Source organism: Perissodus microlepis, chromosome 18 (genome assembly GCF_051167445.1).
Source record: "Perissodus microlepis isolate ML-2025 ecotype Zambia chromosome 18, ASM5116744v1, whole genome shotgun sequence".
Taxonomy (NCBI): domain Eukaryota; kingdom Metazoa; phylum Chordata; class Actinopteri; order Cichliformes; family Cichlidae; genus Perissodus; species Perissodus microlepis.
Genome location: NC_140478.1, coordinates 31,300,242 through 31,321,946, shown reverse-complemented (window position 1 = coordinate 31,321,946; position 21,705 = coordinate 31,300,242). Strand labels below are relative to the sequence as shown.

The window sequence follows — 21,705 nt, the reverse complement described above, 5'->3', positions numbered from 1 at the left end:
TGCCCTTTTTTAAAGCAGCTGTAAAGACGACATGGCCGACCGGGGGAAGACTCTCTGCTCGTTACTGCAGCAGGGCGAGGCCGAGAGCTGAAACGCTGGCACAGCTTTACTGAAGCAACGCAACATCACACTTCCTCACTATAAACATCGTTGTCTAATTCTGTGTCTCCTTTGAAATGATGCATTTGTTAAAAGCCAGCCCTGTTAGGAGGGTTGAACAGAGACGCTGCTGCTGGTCTCCCTCAAACCCTCGTGTAGATTTCAGCCTGAAAATCAATCGTCTGAGTTCTGCCTGTGGCCTGGTTGCCGTCTTGGCTGCCGTTGCGCGTTGCCCTGCTGTGTTTTCTCTGTTTTTGTGATGCTCCTCCTCAAAGCTCAGAAACTTGCTCACTCTCTGCGCCCGGCTTTGATCAGAGAGCCTCTGCTTTGTGCCCAGAGGACGCCGGTCCAGGCATATTCTGAAGCTTGTTCATCTCTCCTTGAAGTCTCCTGGGTCTCTGCTTTCCTCTGAGTTGTCACCCCAAAAAGCTCGGAGGTCACGATTCCTCCTCCTCCTCCTCCTGGTTCTGAGCGCCTTTACAGCCGCAGCGCCTTGAGAACTCATTTTGGCGTTGGACCATTTTTCCTCCCGACAGCCTCGCTCGTCTTTTATCATCCAGCCTTCTATATTTGGACCCCGTGGCTCGAGCCATCTGGGAGATTTGGATGTTTGTGGTGCGGCTGCAGGAGGAAAAGCCTCTGTGATGCCATCTTCGATTTGAGTTTTTAATATAAGGACTTATTGTTGTTCAAACACATGTAAACTGCAGCGAACAGGCGCCTTTAATGAGCCTCCTGGACCAGAGTCACCATACTTAATCATAGGTTTTGCTTTTATTTCAGTTCAAACTGAAAGGTTTTTTATGTTTAGGTAACAATATAATGGATTTCTTATTAAAACAAGTAACCAAACAGCCAGTTTATAGAACACTTTAACATTTTTATATCATCGTTTCTTCCTGAAGTGAAAACATGAATATGTTTACTGGGTTTCCCTCCAGCCAATCATCATCCTGCAATGAAATGTTTCACGCTGCTGTTTAAACATTGAAACACGACAGCTTGGAAAGTTTCCACATTATTTTCCTTTGACCCAGATCTGCGGTCTGTGCTGCACTCGTGTCTGCTTCGCTTCATTAATTATTGATAAATGAGCTTCCCTCTGTGTCGTGTGGCTGTGCAGATAACACGTTTTCTGTTTGTGCTCACTGTTTTTTTCCTGTGTGATGAAACAAACCAACACCACCGCCGGCCTCTGAAATACGCCCTCGAGGTTCAGGTTGCTGGGAGAGTTTTGTGCGTCAGTGGCAAATGCTCCATTAGTCCCATTTAACAGCTCGTTTAGCTCCTCGTCGTTATCACGGCTGAAGCGTTTCAGTGTTTCTGCCTCTCCTGACTCAGGTGTGTTGTGGTTAACTGGTGTTCGATTGGTGGATGCGTCCTCGATGATGGAGGTCTGAGGCAGCAGTCAGCTTCTTTCCTTACTCTGTTCCTCTGTCTGTATCATTGCTGCTGCTGCCTGAGTGTGTTCAGGCTGTTATCCATCATCACTGCAGGTAAAAGTGTTCCTGTCCGCTTTGACTTCCCTGCAGTGAGAGAGGACACTGCACACTCGTTCACTAACAGCTTGTCAATAACACTCTAGACACGCCAGAAATCAGTCTTTTTGTCTATTTTACTCTCATTTGGAGCAAAATTTGTAAATGAACCTGTAAATGATTTAAATGAAATCTGAAACTAATGAATGGCATCATAAACTCATGTGAACAGAGTTCACAGAGGTCATAAATCACGGGAGAAATCAGGTCATTTCATTTTTAATGCTTGCCCTTCATTTTCCAGCCAGAAGAGTCGCCCCCTGGTGGCCATTAGAAAGAGTGCAGGTTAAGGATTTTCATGAGGTTGTTGTCATCAAAGTGAGAAATAGATGGAGATAGATCAATAGCCTGATAGACCACTGTAAAAATGCTGGAAAAGACAAAATGCCAAATAATCAGGCCCCATCTTATCTTAAAGACCTCGTAGTACCATATGACCCCATCAGAGCTCTTCGCTCTCACACTGCAGGTTTACTTGTTGTATTTAAAAGTAGAATGGGAGGCAGAGCCTTCATTTTTCACCCCCTTTTCTGTGGAACCAGCTCCCAGTTTGGATTCAGGAGACAGACACTATCTCTACTTTTAAGATTAGGCTTCAAACTTTCCTTTTTGCTAGTTCGGGCTGGATCAGGTGACCCTGAAGCATCTCTGTGGTTATGCTGCTACAGGCTCAGGCTGCTCGAGGACTTCCCATGATGCACTGAGCTCTTCTTCTTAATAATTCTTCTTCTTAATAACCTCAATAATTAAAGTACATTAAAGCTGTACTATTATAATAAAGTAAATGTACTAAGTTACACCACTGAGTCGGTCACATTGGTTCACGTTGTTCGGCGCATGAAGCGGGGCATGAAGCGGGGCAGGCTGTGGGGCAGGCTGTGGGTCTGTTTGTTGTTTTTTTAGTCGTACAATCTGAATTATGAGCTCGTGCAGCGCTGGATTGTTTGTGACAGAAGTAATTGTTTTTTTACTGAGCAGATGGTTTTTAGTCCTGCAGATGTCAGAGCTGCAGATTATAGTCAGAGTCTACCTTTAGTATTGACCTGTGGAGTATATCTGTTTAAGAAGAGAGTTGTTTTTAGCTTTCACCTCCTTTGCCTGCGTGAACCTCCTTCCTGTTTAAACACTCAATCAGATCAGAACCAGAATGAACCAGATTTTCTTGCCGTCTGATTAAATTCAGAGACACAAGAACCTGTTTCTTATCTGTCCGAGCTCCATCGATTTTTGTCTGTTGCCATGACAGCGGATGGTCCCACTCGTTTTGTGAAAGCAGCACCGCCTCATCGCTTTGACCCGGGTCAGACGGTGCTGACTCGTAACGCTCGCCGTTTCCTTTCAGTCCAAGCCATCAGACTTCCGATCACACTCGTCTCTGAGCGGGAAGAAAAGCCTCCAGTTATTTTTATTCGTCTCCTCAGGTTTTCTTCTTTTTCCTGCATTTTATAAGTGCTACATGTCAGGTTTAAGCATTTCAGCCTCTCTGAACTCTCTGCTGCCGAGTCCACTCAGTGCTTCGTTGGTGATGTTATCATGTTTCTCCTTTCACAGGCCGTAAATAATAAATACAATACAGTGAGAAGAGTTTACAGCCAGAAAACTCAGATATTCTGGCACAAATGTGGCTCACACCTGCAGCTTGACTCGGCGTGCCACAGATCCACCTTATATGGCAGATGTCAGGTGTGTTTATACCACATATACACTTTTTTGGTATATGTGTCCAACTGCTCGTTAACACAAATATCTACTCAGCGTTTGGGTATAAGGGCATGGTCAAGACGACCTGCTGAAGCTCTCACTGGGAGGTTCCCACAACCATCTCTAAGGTTTAAACAGAACAGCCCCCCGAAAAAAGGGGGGAATACCCAGTGAGCAGCAATCACCCCAAGCCTGTTGGTATCCTTTATTTATCCAGGTAAAGTCTCACTGAGATGAAATTCTAACTCAAATATTTAGATGTTACATCCATGCTGAAGAGCATCTCTGAACATGCAACACATCAAACCTTTAAGAGTGAGAGGACCACAGTGGAGGAACACCCTGGAGGTGGTTGCATCTCAGGTTAATTACTCCATCCAGTCACTCTGCGGGGTTACGTCCTCGCCGTGCGGCTGCACGCAGAGCCCGGGGACCCAGTGAGGAGACTGGATCCCTGCTGGGCAGGAAAATGTTTGGTTTTATGTGGCACTGGTCTGAGAAGACATTGGCCTTTCCTTCTTTGGGTTCCCTCCCTCTTCGCCTTCTTTCCTCTCTGGGATGAATAATTTACTGGTTTCCTCCCTCTCGCCATCTCTGCGCTGCAGCGAAGGGCTGATGCAGCGCAGAGATGCTCGCTCTGCAGCCAGTGGGAAGCTCTTTATTATCCCGTGAACGTCAAAGAAGGAATCTTATGAAACTCTCCTCACGGGAAATGTTGTCCATAAAGTGGACTTCTCCACTTTTCCTTATTTCCAGTCATACGTGTGCTGTTCCAGTGGTGGATGCTCACATCAAACATGGTCCAAATTTCAATTATTGAGGTTACATTTTGTACTGAGACAAACTCTCTAAGCTCTGTGCTGTTCTTACCTTCTGTTTGTGGGGAGCAGCCAATCAGAAGACAGCTTCCTTGAAGGAGGAGGAGCTAACTGAGCGTCTTTCAGGCAGAGAGTGAGCTGCTTTGATGGATCCAAAATAATCTCAGGAGCAGCTCCAGGTGGAGCCTTCATCTGATGGACTCCTCTGGGTGGAGGAGCTGCGTTATACCTCTATATGTGTCCTCCACACTCAGAAGCCACGTGGTGATTTATTGGATTTATTGTTTATGCTGAGTCGTGAATCTCCTGGACCGCGACTGAAGCTCGGGGCTGACAGACAAAGTCGTTTTTCACGGCGGGTTTGATTCACGACGACCTCAACTGAGCGAGCACTGAATCACACGGCGGCCTCACGTGTTCGCATCATGGAGGTTAACACACACCAGAGCACCATCACCTCTCGTGGAAGGAGGCGCGTCGGTCGGTTTTATTACTTAGTGACATTTAATTTATGTGCTAATGAAAAGTCTACAGCATATCCCTCACGGATACAGCAGCGCTTCAAAGGATGATTGTCTGCTGGTGGGAGCCCGCTCATCCCATCCCCGAACCAAACTGGGTCACAGAGTTCGTGGAAACTTTATCAGCAGCAAAATGAAGTGAGACATCAAAGTAGAAACAGAAAATTTATTCTGTGAGACACGTTTAAAGTGTCTGTCCATTTCTCAGTCTCATTTTGATCTCTTAGAAAGCCAAACAGCAGCTTTTAGTTACAGCTGATTGGTTTATTAAAGGTGGGCGTGGTCACGCGTTGGCTCAGAACTGGTTCAGTTTCCTGCACTCTGAAGCCGGTGTTCACAGAAACCAGTGAACGCTCAACATCAGTGCCGCCGACTGAAGCTGTTGGCCGAGAACACCCAACCGCACCCTGTCGGTGAAGCACAGGCCTGGATCAGGAGCATATCCACAATGAGATGAGTGCATTGTGGTTATAAAGAGATGGAGATGGTCAGCATTTAAACGATGCTCAGCTGCTTCTAAGAAGGCCAAGAAAATATCTCCACAACTTTACAGCACCGGCCTGAACCGCTGGTCCTAAACCGCAGAGATGATGAAGTTACTAACAATCCCAGTTTTTCTGAAAATAACCTAAATAAATTTATACCAAAGATAAATCTGCTGGCAGCTGACAGTAATTTTTATCTAGCACAGATTTTCCCAATATGTGTATTAACCTCCAAACTGCAGTTCCTGTGATCTCCACTTGAGGCAGTGAGTCAGACCCGCACAGTCCCGAGTTAAGTTGTCCAACTTTACAGCAGAAATAAACGTTTTTTGGTCTTTGTATCTCATCTCTGCGCTGTAATTTAAAACAACAACAGTCATCATTGTCCACATAAACACATTATATATATATATATATATATATATATATATATATATATATATATATATATATATATATATAATAGTATATACATTGGGTGAATGTGCAGTAGTAGCAGCAAGCAGGTGAATTCTGTACATTAATATGAATAGACATCTGACTATTTTACAGGATAGACAATATAAACATATTTAAAATTAAAGGAATTTGGAATGTACATTGTGCCTGGGTTTAGAGTGTCTGGAAGAGAGTCCTGTCTCAGTCAATTATAGATGTGAGAGGGCGGGTGTGTGTGTGTTTAGGGCCCGGATGGCTTGGGGATAGAAGCTCCTCTTGAGTCTCTCTGTCCTTGCCCGGATGATGCGGAACCTTCTACCAGATTGCAGAAGTTGGAACAGTTTGTTGCCAGGATGGGACGGGTCCTTCAGTATCTGCGCTGCTCTAGTCCGGCATCTCCTGGTGTAGGTGTCCTGAAGCGGGGGGAGAGCAATCCTGCAGCAGCGTTCTGCTGTACGGATCACTCTCTGGAGAGCTTTTTGGTCCTTCACACAGCTGTTCCCAAACCACGATGTCATGTTCTGTGTGAGGATGCTCTCCACAGCGCCTGTATAGAAAATCCTGAGGATCTTTGGAGAGACCCTGAACTTCCTCAGTTGTCGTAGGTGATACAGGCGCTGCCTAGCCTTTTTGGTCTGGACCTGAATGTGGGCAGCCCATGTCAGGTCTGAGGAGATGTGGACACCAAGATATTTGAAGGACGGCACCCTCTCCACTGGAGCTCCATTGATGATAATGGGCTTGTAGTCTCTGTGCTGACTCCTTCTGAAGTCCACCACCAGCTCCTTGGTCTTGCCGACGTTCAGCTGGAGGTGGTTGTCCTGGCACCATGATGCCAGATTCTTCACTTCATCCATGTAGGCCGCCTCATCGTTGTTGGAGATGGCACCCAACACCACTGTGTCGTCAGCAAACTTCACAATGGTGTTGGAGCCGTGGGTGGCCACACAGTCTGAAGTGTAGAGGGAGTAGAGCAGTGGCGAGAGGACACATCCCTGAGGTGCTCCTGTGTTGATGGTGATGCTGTTAGAGACGCATCTACCCACCCTCACCACCTGAGTTCTGCCAGTGAGGAAGTCCAACACCCATGCACATAGACGGCTGTTAAGTCCCAGATCCCTGAGCTTTGTGAACAGTCTGCAGGGCACTATTGTGTTAAACGCTGAACTGTAATCAACAAACAGCATTCGCACATAGTTACCCTGTTTCTTGTCCACGTGGCTGAGGGTGGTGTGCAGGACGTGGGCGATGGCATCCTCTGTGGATCTGTTGGATCGGTAGGCGGATCCTCAAGCCGCCATGCCAGCAAAAAAACCCTCTCACTGCACAGGTCACCCGCTCAAGGTTTTTCCTTTAATTTGTCACCGCTCCACAGAGACAGACTGTGAACGTACATACAGTTTTCCTTATTTATGACAGAAGTCTCAAGAAGAGTGGGATTGACCTGACTTCCTCTGTTGATAAAGGCCTTCAGGTTTGGCGTGAACCAACGAGCAGTTTGAAACGGTGACGTGGCTTTTCAGTTTTCAGCCTGCAGCGCGCTCCATCGCTGTTAGAGGTGTTTTCATGGAGGACGGGGGAGGAAAGAAGACGTAACAGGTCCATTCTGGAGGTCTCTGTGGGCCCGAACACTGTCCGGCTCCACCTCAGTGCCTGCAGCTCTCAGACATGAAAGCTGAGGGGAGGGTGCAGAATAAAACACAGAAAAACCGTCTGCTACACCTGACAGGTGACGAGTCCAAGACCCCGGAGGACGGCGGAGACGTGGAGCCGCACGAGGACGTTTCATATCAGGTTTGTCATGAAATGCAAGCTGCTCATCTGGAAACAGCAACAGCCTCAGCGTGTTTCTGGATTCAGCTCAACGTTACGGAGGATAATTTTGACTGTAAACAGGCAGATATTCACCAGGCTGTGACTCATTACAGTGTTACTGTTCAGAAACCCTGATTAAACACGGCTGCCAAAGTCTGAGCTTCAGTTTCCACAGTTAAACTTTTATTTTAGTCTGTTCGGGATTTATTAGCAGGTGTCTGTCTGTGCCAACTGTACTCTTTATGCCCGAGCTAGTGTTAGCTGATAACTCCGCCCACCCGTCCAGATATGGTCAGTGTGTCACCACCAACTGCCGACTTCCTGTCATGCATTAAAATTGTGCAGCCTCATCTTGTGTGTTCAGATTCAGGTTTGTGGACACAAACTGAGGATTTTCTGCCTCTAAAGCACAACAAAAGTCCACATTTGGAGGCTGGAGAAGACAGTTTTCCTGGTTTCTATGGTGACGTGTCTCTACTGGATATTAAAGGATCTGAAAATATGACATTTGTCTGCTGTTAAGATACTTTTCTTACAAACTCCGCTGACTGACGTGAAACGGTGACAGTAAAATTACTGCTGCCTGAGATCCGTGCATTATGTTCACCTCAGTATCGCATCTGTGTCACATCTGCATCACACACATGATACATGTTTGCTTTCAGCTTGAAGTTTATTTCTTGCGTAGCAGTAACTCTTGATTCCGTCTCTGAGTGTGTTGAAATGTTGAAATGTACAATACTGATGGTTGGTACAGGTTTGGACATGCTTTATCTTTCACTATTTCCTGTATTTGATAAGAAGAGTGAAAACTCGCAGCAAGAAAACATCAATGACAAGAAGAGGCAGAGCCGAAGGTGCTCAGATGCATCTGACAGCTCAGGTGGAGAGGTGAGGCTGATATGTTTGGACATGTGCAGAGGAGGGAGAGCGGAGGCTGCTGGATGAAGGATGATGAAGATGGAGTTTCAGTGCAGGAGGAGAAGAGGAAGATGTCAGAGTCAGAGTTTTTATTAAACTTGTCTCAGATAATCAGAAGCATTCATCCCAGACTTTCAACCAATGCAGTACACGCTGATAGAAATATCTAAAGTGACTTTTCCAGTAACAGTTTTTATTATTACATCTATTAAACATTATGAAATCCTCCTCTACATAATGTGTAACACTAGAGAAAATATTTTTATTTTAAATCCTGAAATCTGCAGGATCTGCAAATTGTTTCTTTAACTGCAGCAGGTGTGGAGTTTATTTGTTGAGGACTTTTATTGTGAAATGCAGGAACAGGAAGAAGGCTTTTTCACATGAGTGCAGAAAAATCTGAGTTTCTAATCTGGTTCCAACAATCTGATGTAGCAACAGCCACAACGCTCACATCTGGACCACAGAAATTAAACTGTGACATCACTGCAGCTATGTCCATCTTCTACATACAGTCTGTGTGTGGAGCCATGTTTAAAGCGACATATCTGCGTTTTATTTTACTTTAAACTATGTGTCCAAACATTCATGCTGCAGGGCACTTCAGCAGAAGGTTCCCACCATGCTGCTGCATCATCACAGTAACTCCAGCTGTCAGCCGCCTGCAGGACGGATGGTCTCTGCTCGGGGACGGCGTGCTATTCTGAGCCTGTAAAATTACATGGATGACAAATCTTCTTCCATTCACGGACACAAGTATTGATCGGAGCCTTCGTCCATCACTAAACACCTCACACCCACAAACTGACACTTGCAGGGAGCTTTGAAATGTTCAGCCAAGCTTCATCAATCTGCTCCTGCCTAAATGCCTGGCTGTGACCAGGAGGTCACAGGTTTGAATCCCGCAGGCAGGAGAAGCTTCTGAAAAGGCCTTGCTGTTTCCTGAAGAAGATTAGGGCAAAGAGGCTGTAACTCACTTCACTGGAGGATTTAATGGAGTTGAAAGCTAAAAAAAGGAAAGACCATCAGGAAAATCCATTTTCTTCTAAGCTTTATGGTCTGATTCCCATCTGTCCACGCGGAGCTGGGAAGCAGCGGACCGTCCTGTACAGCAGCAGACAGCTGGAGTCAAATTATTGCTTTTTCAATTACAGACTCGTTCGGACGTTTTTCATACAGATAATTAGTCAAATCCGACGACCGTTACCAATTAAGCAGAAATACTAAAGGCCACCAAGACGTGCAATCAATCTATTTTAAGATTGCTCTGTTCTTCTGGGTAAATCCTGTTAGCCTTTGTGTGGTCAAACACAGGACTCCTTCCTGGAAAGAGCGGCTCTGACTTTGTCTTATTGTTCTTCCCTGCACATTCACATTTCCACTGCAGATATTTCCAGGATCCAGGCCTCGGTCGTGTGTCTGCGTTAGTGTACGTGCAGGCTGATGCATCAAACAGCCGAACTGCGTCATCAGAGTTCACATTTCCTGCTCATTTCATGATCATCACATCAAATGACCAAAAAATGACCCGAAAGAGACGGAACGCCGCAGAGCTCCGACTTTGTGCTCTTTGAAGGCAACAACGAGACCGTGTGTTGTGTTGTGTTCTGAAGCTTACGGCTCTGTAGTGGACAACAACTAACAACTACAACCTAAAAATCATAAAATAATTGAAATCAAAGAATCCAAATCAAAGATTTCTTAGAAACAACATTTAAACCAGAGATGTGTAAACAAGTTTCACTGGTAAATCCTGAATATAGGAAAAAGAAGAGCAGTTTCAGCAGCGTGCCTGTGTGTTTGCACATGACGCAGTAATGCTGCTGCAGTAAATGAGAGAAATCTCTAAGCACGACTCTCTGGGCATCAAATTTAAGAAATGACAGAAAAGTTTTTGTTAATTCACTGAAGATGTCCTTTATACTGTGAAAACAGCAGGTAGAAAAACAAAACAGCATCTTTGCTGTCATTTAATCGCTTAGTTGTTATTTAAAATAGTACGAGGACGAGGTCTGTAGGAAAAGTTGTAAAAATGTAGGAAATTGCAGTTAAAAGTCCAAAATTTCTGCCCTCCTTCAAATTTCCTAACACTGTCCATCCTGATTGGATGCTTTGCCGGGCTGATTCTGGCTCCCGGGCCTTATGTTTGACACCCCTGGTTTTCCCAGGCCACAAAGATGTTTTTTTGTTTCTTGTTAGTTTTCTTGTGTCAGTGTTGTATTTTAGTTTCTCCTGTTTTTACTTTGAAGGTTAGGAGTAGCTCTTTATCCCAGATGCAGTCCCGTCATTCCCTGTCATTGCTGGATTGTCTGTTTTGTGTTTCCACCACTGACAATAAATAAATGAATAAAATAATAATTGCCAGGCGTAGCCAAGTTTTTATCTCAGAGAACCTGACATTTCTAATGACTTTTTCAACTTCAAGTTATTTTCTCAGAATTTTCAGCTGGACGTCAAAATTCTGGGATAACCTGAAATGTATGGATGAAAGTTATTTTCGGCCATCTGTAAATTCACTCGTCCTTGTCTTCATCACTTCATCCAGTCTTCCTGCTTCCACCTTATGCAGTTTTGTGTTTCTTTCCATCCTTTCTTGTGCAGTCCAGGCCGTGCTCATCAGCGTGTAAATAAACCTCAGTCCTTGTTTTGTAGTTTTGCATGTAGTTAATCGTAACAGTGTTAGTGTGAGCCTGTGAAAGTAAACGTGGCTCCTGGATTAGTGGTGCCTTCACAGATGTACAAGTTGACCTGAACAACAAAGTGATGTCTGAGGTATCAAAGTGTCCTCTTGTTATCACCTCTTCTCACTTATTATGTCCTCAGGCCAAACCTGCAGCTTTATATATTTTAGAAGTGGATCCATGTGGGACCAGAATCATTAATATTCAACACTGACGCCTGCTTCTGCTTTCAGAGGAACTTCTCAGCTTTTCTGCAAAGAAATGTAAAAATCTGAGACGAGTCAGCAGATTCACGGTGTCGGTAATGTGCAGAGAATCTCAGAGTAGACAGCGGGAGACGACGGAGGCTGAGCTGCAGAGCCGATGACACATATGGACGTTCACGCGTTCCTTCAAACACCTGAAGCCTCCTGAACACCTGAAAATCTTTCTAAATCGACCTTTGTGATAAAATGAGCTCACAGTGTTACGATGTGCTGCCCCGCACTGTGGAGAGTATTTTCTGTCTTCACTCAATTAAAGTTCACTGAATTAAATGTAAAGTGAAAGTAGCACTCGGCTGGTAAATGAAAAAAACAAATAAACAAACGATACGCGTTCTCACACAGGAAGGTGACTAAGCTCATAAAACACGAGCACTCTGCTCATGCGTTCTGATTGGTTAGTTAAGGATTTAGGACAGGAAGCCTTGTGAAGATTAAAAATGTTTACTCGTCTGCTCACTGTGAGAAGCTAGTCCCTACCTTTGTTTCATCCACTTTTGCTTATTGCTAAAGCTTTTATTTTGGAATCAGGCTCTGCTGTAGCTTCACTTAAACTTTGGAACTGTCTGCTCCTTCAAATTAGGACGTCACCAACATCTTTAAACCTCGCATAAAGACACAGCTGCTCTGTTTTATTCCATTCAGCTGTGCCGCACTTGTGCTGTTTTTATATGTGCTCATGAATAACCTGACCTGACTTCCCTGGATGGCGCCTGTTTTAAAAACAGAAGAGAAACTTCCACGTGTGCAGAAGAAGCAGCTGGTTGTGGGGGCTGAAGGCGATGCTCTCAGGAAGCTGCTGCTACAAATTCTCTGCAGCTGCTGACTTCATGCTTCAAATTACAATGGCAGATGCTGTAAAGCAGCTAATGGTGCCGTAACATATCGCCGACTCACAGAAAGGTGTTTTATTATGATAGAATCTGCCGCCGTGCGGCCTTGTGAACACTCTGTGGTCAGTAGCGTCTCCTCCCACACATTGCTGGTTCTCTTTCGGTGCTGTTTAAGATCCAGCACACATTTCAAAAGGTTTGAGAATCAATCATCAGGACGTTTTACTAACACGAGGTTAGGGCATTTAAGGTGAGACGTGTAACGGTCAAGGAGAGGGATCCAAATCAGGAGAGATGGAAGCAGAGGAAAATCCAAAAGGCAGGAGTCATCCACACCTGGGCAGCCAGCGAAGGCAGAAACCCAAGAAAGTCCAACACAAGCCGAGAACACAGAAGAAGAACAGGAGCGGCGGCTCCAACGCTAAACAACTACACTGAGAGCGAGTGTGTGAACTGAGACAGGTGGAACAGGAACAAATCAGAAGGTAAAACAGATTTCAAAATAAAACAGGAAGTGTTCCTGGTGACTTATTATGTTCTTCGGTAACGAATCACGCTGCTTAGCTGCACGGCATCGTGCATTGTGAACGATGAGCGTTAAACTCCAAACAGATGGTGGAGATAAAAACACTTAAAATAAAAATGATGTTAAATATGAAAATATCAACACTACAATAGATGTTCACATATTTTTAAAATACGGCAAATTAACACTGAAAAAACTTTGTGTAGCGCATTGTTGTACATTACAAATAATACACACTGTTCTACAGTTCATAACAACTATTTTAATAAAATGATAAAACAACAACTCATCCAAGCATTTCACTTGCCTGGGACACCTCATCCAGCAGGCCACCACCTCCACTGCCTCCTTTCAATGTGGAGCAGTAGTGGCTGCAGTCTGAGCCCCTCCGAGGAGCTGAACTCCTCACTCTGAGGAGCCCATCCACCCTTCACAGGAAGCTAATTTCTGCCACTTACATTTAATCTTGCTCTTTTGCCTTTTAAAATACAGAGCAGTAACAGGTTTAACAAAAAGATGCCCCCTACATGTTTCTACAGCAATGTCGGAGCTGCAGCTCCATCTGGTGGCAGATGGTTACATAGCATTTAGGACACAACAACTTTGGCATTTGGGCATCAGTTTAAATATTAATTTGATTGCATGACTAATACATCAGGTACTGACCAGGGACAAAAGGACGATTAGTTTCTAGTCGACTAGTTGTGCACATCACTAGAAACTCAACATCACAACAGGAGAAAAGAAGGAAGACGGAGATGAGAGATAATGAGGGAAGAGGAAATGGGCGGGACCTAAACACAGCTGAAACTTAGTAAGATAAACACAACGCAGGCTACCAAAATAACACAGGAAATAAGACAGCCTACCTAAAACAGAGGAACAGAATGGAAACACAACAATGTCTAAGAACAGCAAACTAACAAACCAAAGATCACCTGAAATGTAAGAGCTGGATAATAAAACACCGGCTGTCTCCAGTTTTTTATGTTCTGTTCTTCCATTGTTGACATTTTTGTTGTACGCATTATGTTTCCCAGTGGTTCTTGTTTACATTTGTCTTAAAACCACTGAGTGTTTTCTCAGTGGGAACGCTTTGATGGAAAAGGGGCGAATTTGATCGCTCTTACCTCCCTCTGTGCTCTTTCAGCATTAGTTCATCAGCTTGTGGCTTTTAGCGTCTCTGTGAGATTGTTTTAGGTCTTTGTGGTGATTTGGCATCAGCAGGTGGTTGTTTTTGCTTCACTTTGAAGACTTTTTTTTTTTTAGTTTTCAAGGTTTTAACTGATTTGCTGTGTTTTTTGCTTCAGTGGTTAATTTGAATCTTTTTTTTTTTTTAGTTATTTTTGTCCCCTTGTGGATTTTTGTTTTCTTTGGAGTCAATTTTGTGGGGTTTGTTGCTTCTCTCTGCTTGTTTTCTGCGTCCTTTCATTCTTTTATCTGAGCTTTTTGACTTTCAAACAACAAATATTGTCAGGCAGAGCCTCTGACCCCTCCTGGCCTCTGCACTGAAACACAGAAAACAACAGCTGACATGCTATCGCAGCCATACGGGAGATTTTAAAGACACTTCATTCTGATTTTATTGAAATTTTACAAAAAGTCCAACTTTTAGAAAACGTAAACCCATAAAGCAAAGGTCAGTGGTGAGATTTGCGCTTTAAATGATGTTTCTAAAGAATCTGAAGTCCGCTCCGTGTTTCCGTTGTTTTTTAACCCTTTAAGGAGCGGAAGCTTCGTCTTTATGTAACTCTGTTTTTCTGTTTTGCCTCTGAAATAAAGAGCCAGTTTCCCTGCACATGCATGTGCACACAGGCGCGTGCACTTCTACATGACTGTGCAGATTGTCGTGCGCGCGTCTGCCTGCATCTACCTGTGTTTACAGGCGCGTTTTCCTCCTGAATACGCGAAGGTGGACGCTTTCTTGAGCGCGTGCACGTATGCATGCCTGGATGTGTGAGTGCGCGCGCTCGGGGCGTTTGCGTTGATGCTGCTGAAAGCCTCCCTCTCTCTCTCCCTCTCTCTCATCTTCCTCCCTGCTGCTTCTCCTCCGCTTCAGTTTCAGTATCGACCTCCTTCGCGCAGCATCTCTGCTCTTCATCCTCCGTCTCCATCCTCCTCCTCCCCCTCTTCTTCCTCCTCCGCCTCAGCACCGCTTCCTCTGCAGGTGGATGGAGGCTGGGAGCCCCGGAGACAGAAGCCATGGCCGGGATGCGCTGCCGGTAGGGCTCGGTGGTGTTAGCGCTCTCTGATTCCCCGTGTGTGTGTGTGTGTGTGTGTCGCCAGGTCTTTGTCTATCCCGTGTGTGTGTGTTTATGGGGGAGTGCTGGCTGTTTGGGAAGTGGGCAATTGTTGCTCTATTTTACAGATTATTGATTGATGGGATCGCCCGGTGTGATCAGGTGTGTTTTCGCCTCGTGTCGCGTTACACGGAGACTGTGTTCCCGGGAAAAGGAGCTGTTTTTGCGCATTAGTGGGTTTATATCCCACTCCGCCTCGGCCTCACCTCTCCGTGTGTTCTCGTGGTGATCAGCGCGTGCATGTTATGCGCGGTTTTTACGCACATTGTCCTCGCGCTGCTGTACCAGATGCCGATGCTCTCCTGTACCAGATGCCGATGCTCTCCTGTAGTAACGCTCCGTTTCTGTCTCCTCTCCCTCCATCACTCCTCCTTTCCTCCCGTTCTCCAGTCACACTGCTGAGCACCTCCCTTCGCGCCGGGGACCACATCCTTAAATGACCCGCGGCTGAGGAGAGGGGGGTGTCTCCGGATCCAGCGCCCGGATCATGGCATGCTGCCCACACCGGGCATCCAGCACTGACCATGGGGCTCCGGTCCAGGACCGTCGTTAGCGGCTCGGACGAGCAGAAGAAGCCCTCCGGCGCTCCGCCCGGGGACTTACTGGACCAAAGCACCGCAGGAGCGGACAAGGATGGCGCCCTGCTGCTGGTGGCTCCGGGCCGGGATGACTACAAGCGGAGCTCCCAGGGCATCGGCATTGGGCTGCTGGCCAAGACCCCCCTGAACTACGCCCGGCCGGCCAAGAGGAATAACATCCGCAAGAGGAAGATCCAGAACCTGATCTACGACGCGCTGGAGAGGCCGAGAGGATGGGCGCTGCTCTACCACGCGTTCGTGTGAGTATCTGAATGATGAGAGAGGAGAGAGATCCTCCCCTCGGCTCTCCGTTCGCACTTTGTTTCAGCAGTTTTCAGGCTTTAATGAAGCTGGTGAGGCTGTAACTTAATATTGCTGCTGGAAATGAAAAGCTTCCTCTTGTATGTCGCTGTAGCTGCTGGTTATGTAAGCGCTCAGCAGGCTTCAGCTGCTGGATCGTTTCTCTGGTGTGTGTGTGTGTGTGAGAGAGAGAGGGCGAGAGAGGTTTCACCTGTGCAGGTATTCTGTTTGGTGGATGGGTTTAAATGTGGATTCCAAACCTCTGAAACCACTTAAACCCACAAGAGTTACATAAGTGGAGCTCCAGCAGGTGGCTGATGATGCTAAAGTGTGTTACCAAACTCTGAGCTCGCTGTGAGCGGGGGACTCGTTCAGTGATGGTCCGAGTGACCGTCAGCATCTTTGTCTCCCGTGCAGTGTTGGACTTTTCTGCACAACTTACAATCACATAATCACGATTATTCAATTCAGTTTTAAAATTCAAATCACAATAAAACAGAAAAAAACTGCATAAATGAATAAATGAGACCAGAGTGAATGTGGACAAAAGTAAAGGAGCTCTTCTTTACTTTTCTTGAGCCCTGCTAATTTTAAAAATTTGATTTGTGATGGAAATATTTTTATTTATGTAAAAACACAAAAACCAGGCAGCAGGTGAGTCATAGTGCATGCTGCTGAGCAGGTGTCTGTGCTGAAAAGACGGCCGACAGTCGGGCACGTCCGTGACCGATTCCTGTCCAGAGAAAAGATCCCAGCGTGCACAGAGGCCTCAGCATTAGGGATGGGTACCGGTACCGGTGCCATTATGGTTCTGACATAAACGGTAGTAACCAGACCGAAAAGCAGCGCACATTTCGGTGCTTTTTTTTAAAGTATGGTTATTTATGTAAGGTGAACTAGCAAACACCCTCGTAGTTACATGCAGCTGTCTTCTTGTTTGATGGCAGATACTCCCTTCACCCTGGCCCAAAAGGCTAAAATGACCAAAGAAAAAGTGGAAAACAGCTAAACATGAGAGGTTTTTAGACAAAATTGGTGTTTTTCCATTGTTTCAGCACTGCTTCCAGCCAAGAGTGATACCATAAATCCCCTATAGCTGCAGAGAAGACTAACATTGTTATCTTTTTACAAAAAACAGCTAAACATGAGAAGTTTTAGGACAGTTTGTGTTTTCCATTGTTTAAGCACCGATTCGAGCACCGTTTAAGCACCGGCACCGTTTCAAAAGTACCACTTTGGCACCGGTATTGGATAAAACCTAAACGATACCCATCCCTACTCAGCATCCTGCGGCTGACGGCTGATTCTGAGGCGGTGAGGCTCGTTTGTTTAGCCGTGATCTGAAGAACGACCAGAACACAAAAAAATCACCTGTTGGTTTGAAGACATGGACACAGATTTGTTTTTCATAACAGTCAGATTTGAAGCTAATATCTTTCAGGAGGTACGCTTCACATCTGCAGCCAGATGTGCAGACTCTTCAGAGGGGATGTGTCACCGTGGCAACTAAGAAAAGGTGAAAACCACTGTAGATTAACTGTCTCTGGGATCTTTCTCTAAACCTGAGCAACTAGTTTAATTTTCTAACCATAACCAACTGGTTTTATTGCCCAAACATAACCAAACCATTACTGTTAATGATGATTAATAGCGGATCAATCAATAACCTAAATCTGTCCCATGGGGGAGTTGAATTGAGGTCTCTGGTGTGAGTGGCGAGATGATTCCCTCCACTGCTGAAGCCCTGAAGTGCAGATTCAGTTTTATATCCAGCGTGTCTTCAAAGACGTTGCTGTGGAGAGGCAGCAGGCAGCACCTGCATGAACTCTGTCCTGTTCTCGTCCTCCTGGTTTAAGAGGCGTCTTTGGTTTTAAAGCACTTCCAGTAGTTTTGAAATCACTCCGATGTGACGAATCTGATTGTTTGACTCAAAGTCGTGCTGGGACACGACTTTGAGTCAAGAATCTACTACATTACAGAACATCCACATAGACCCTATTCCTGCTGAGTCAATGTGACAAAGGCGTAACTTTTCTGTCCTCCTTTGTGTTTGCCTGCTGCAGGTGTGGGGGTCAGAGGTCAGAGTTCTGTGTGACATCACGCTGATTAGGGAATAACCCGATTAAATGTGGACGCGCTGACTTGATAAAGTCCTGGATTGTACAGGTGTAAATGTGTTTCTGCATCTTGGGTCTGTCGCAAACATATTTTTGTGTTTTGAGGTCAAAAAGGTATTTTACTGTCATTTAGCTGCGACTGAAACCTGAAACGTCGGCTCAAATCTTGTTTGGTCTGCAAACATTTCCAGGAAAATTGTTGGATCTCCTTCTTTTTGTCCCCCTGCACACGGTGTGAGGAATGCTGCTGACTGAGATCACAATAGTGCGTGCGTGATGATCATTTAAACTCCCAACTCAAAGGCAAGTCAGAAGATGAATTCCTGAATTTAATTTGTGCCTAAAACTACGTTAACAAGCTTGTGAAACCAGCCTTGCAGTACTGCCTCTGTTTCACTTCACTGCAGGTTTTCCTCGTGGTCACGTCTTCAGGCTTTTATGTTGCCAGTTTTAAATGATTACAGGTGTTTACTTTTCAAATTTGGATCACTTTGGACAAAAAGCGACCACCCTGCTTCCTAACCAGTAACAAAGTGATCTTTGTTGTGTTTCGATCACATGGCTGTGCTCATCCGGGTTAATCTCACCACTGTAATGGGAAGGCTGAAAGAAGGCTGGTGTAAGAGTTTTACTTGCTCTTCATTCGTAAGTGTTTTTATGAACTATGGCTCAGAAAGCGCAGCTCTGTTTGAATCTCATTGTACTGCAGTCGGTACCTTCATAAGAAGGAATTTGTATTTTCAAAGCTGAGGTCTTAAACTCGTCTTTATGAGCCTGTGAAACATCAGAAAATGTGTTTTATTCATTGAACCGGATTAATAATCTGTTTACAGTCAAGAAGCAAACCGATGGTTGAGTTTGTTGTTAAATCCAATCAGCAGCAGACGACTGAGGCGGTTACTTTAGCTTTTCAGGTAAATGTTGCCACACTTGGACCTGCAGATGCTTCCTGGGAAATCTCCAGATTCCAGAGCAGCAGGAAGCTTCTACATGAATAACCTAATGCTGAGTTGTGGCTGTTTTCAGGTTGCGTAACAGCGTCCACGAGCTGTAAAAAGGGCCTGTTTTTAGTTTGGGTGAAGGTTTCACCTCTGCAGTAAAAATCTGCCGGGCAGTAATGAATCCAGGCGAAGCTGACTGTAATAAATATTCTGCATTTCTCGGAGCTGTCGACCTTTTTTCTTCTTTTTTTTTTTTGCTCCTTGTTTGGACACACTTCAGCTCTCGGGTCTCACGGATGCTGACAGAGCTGCCAGAACGACAGATGATCGCAGCTCCAGGAAAACACTTTTTGTTTGTTCTCACAATTCACCGTTGTTCCAAACGAGAGCTTTTATTTAGCAGCCAGAGGTGCAAACTCAACAGCTGCAGCCACAAACAACAAGAAAGCACCGGCTGGTTTCTTCTTCCTATTGTTTATTGGGCCAAGATTACCTGATGGATCAGTGAAGAAATGACTCATTCTCTTATTTATTCTCGTAGCTGATGTGAAATAAAAAATATTCTGCCAAATGTTAATATTTGGGGCTAAAATATTCACTAGAAGTCCAGGTTGCCCTAATTTAATAATATAAAACATTGTTTTATTCCTGCTGACTTTCTATTACATATAATCCTTCATTAAAAGATCTTAACCCTCTGGTGTGCTCAGACAGATGGTCCTGCCTGAGAGTCTGAACTCAGGGGGAAACCCTTCCTCCTGACTCCAGTTTATTTTTGCTACTATGTGATAAAACAAGCCCAAAGAGACTGACTTGTGGCGAATCTCGTGCTCGACTGGCGGGACGCGTGCTTTCCCAGCAACACGACATATGCATCTGCCGATATGGCCGCTCCATATGGGCGGCTGGTGTCAGAGCAGGAAGTGACGTGTGAAAAAGGAAAGAAGGGGAGCTCTGGTGTTGTGGGTGGTGTGACAGGAAGTGGCGAATACAGAAACGGTGGACTGAAACATGCGTGTCCAAACTGACACGTGACTTTACATAAATGTGAAGACTCATCAAAGGGGCAGTTTACTCCAGTTAAATACACACAAAACTCTGTTTCACCATTTGAAATTTCAGGAGTTATAATAATCCAGGTGTTTTGGATTATTGTACAAAGTAAACAACAATCAGATGTCTCTGCAGTGACTCGGTCATCTTGCAGAGAGGCTCCGCCTCCTCCCTCCTGGTCCGTAGCTGCAGTCCTCGTTATGCTCCGGGGCCTCGGCGAGTTCAGCCTGCGGGCAGGTGAACCGTGTCCTCACCTGCTGCAGACGGTTGGATCAAAACACTCACTGCAAGCCTGAGATTTCCATGTAAAGTTACATGTGTTGGAAACCAACACGTTGTCCTGCTGTCACAAACATGGACTACATCACCATGACGATAAAGCCACCAGTAAAAATAGTTCCCAGCAGCCTTTTCTTCCTTTAACCAGCTGCTTGAGGACATTCAGGAACCTTGAACGTTTGTAACTGTGGGACTGGCTCTGCATGTTGGAGTTGTTGATCTCTATAAGTTCAAATGAAGCTCATAAATTAGAAAGCGAGGAAACTTTGCCTGCAGCGAGTCGCAGATGAAGGAAAAATTGGTTTCAGTTCAGGTTGCCAGATCGATTTCGAGCGATTTCACGTGCTCTGTTTACCGTGTCGAACTTTGATGAAACAAAACTTGTTTTCATGTTTTTGATCAGCTGACTGATCCTTGACTCTGGTGGCCTTCAGCCCTGCAGACAGGCCGATGTCATGGAGGGTATCCAGAGTAACTGTGGTGAAACCCGCAAACTTGTGCTCGACCAAAACTCTCTGTGTAACGAGATACCAATAGAACTACATTAGAATATGATTCTGTTAGATTTCCTGCTGTATTTGGAGGAAAGAGTCTTCTTTCATCCAATCAACAGAAAAGGAAAAAAGGAATTTACCTGACATGACATTAAAACCTAAATTTTATTCAGTGCTAGAAAAATGACTCGCGTCATTTAAAAAAAACCCGTAAACATGTTCTCTGTAACAGTCGGCCATTTTTGATGTTCACTGGTCTCTGTTGTTAGTTGATGTTGGGAATGTGGCAGCGTAATAGCTGATGTGTAAGACGGATTCAGCTTCCGAAAAAGGATCTGAAAAGTGAAGCTGATGAGTTAAATGCATTAAACCTGAGTGATGTTTAAAGGCCACCAGGGGGCGATAGCTGTGATTGCAGAAAGACTTCCAAACGCTAAGATGGCGATTTTGAAACGCTCGTTTTTACAGACCGATAGGTGATGTCACTGCGGGTGCATCTATGGGGCTGATACGAATGGCGACGAGGTGACCAGCACAATCATTTAATGTGAATGTGTCACAGATGTCGACCAGCTGCTGGTTTAAAGCTCTGTTGCAGCTCACTGGGTGTTAAGTGTCTTGCTCAAGGGCACTTCAGCTGTTCGGGCTGACAGCAGGGGAAGCATTACTCACACACTTCACCCACAGATTCTGATGCATAGGCAACACTTCAAAGTGACACATGTATGGGGAAGTGGGACGAGGATTAAAGAGCAGAAGCAGATGGATGGACTGCGATAAAGAAAGAGGGGAAAAACGCAGAGACACGAAGAGGAGGATCCGCTGTCGGAAAAACCACAAAAACACTCAGAATTCTACCTGCTTGGGACGTTGCGTTTAGTCGTGTCCTGGAAAAACTTGTTGTGGCAGGTCTGTTAACAGAAAAACAAACATTTATTCAGTCAGATTATTTGTTTTTATGTCAAACTGCTACACATTCAGGTTTAACACTTTATGCACGACTG

The 21,705-nt window shown here is 45.1% G+C and overlaps 2 protein-coding genes across 4 annotated transcripts in view; both read left to right on the top strand.

The window, feature by feature from the left end:
* dnaaf11 (dynein axonemal assembly factor 11) overlaps positions 1–5,552 on the top strand; it is a 41,290-nt gene extending 35,738 nt beyond the window's left edge. For all 3 annotated transcript variants that reach the window (XM_084912226.1, XM_084912224.1, XM_084912225.1), the window contains one exon: positions 19–5,552. In XM_084912226.1, coding sequence (XP_084768352.1) covers positions 19–91 — 73 coding nt within the window. In that variant the 3' untranslated portion in view covers positions 92–5,552. The remainder of the gene's footprint in view (positions 1–18) is intronic.
* Positions 5,553–14,355: 8,803 nt separating this feature from the next.
* kcnq3 (potassium voltage-gated channel, KQT-like subfamily, member 3) overlaps positions 14,356–21,705 on the top strand; it is a 120,269-nt gene continuing 112,919 nt past the window's right edge. The window contains exons 1-2 of the mRNA XM_084912906.1: positions 14,356–14,861; positions 15,330–15,777. Of these exons, the coding sequence (XP_084769032.1) occupies positions 15,464–15,777 (314 nt within the window). The 5' untranslated portion in view covers positions 14,356–14,861; positions 15,330–15,463. The remainder of the gene's footprint in view (positions 14,862–15,329; positions 15,778–21,705) is intronic.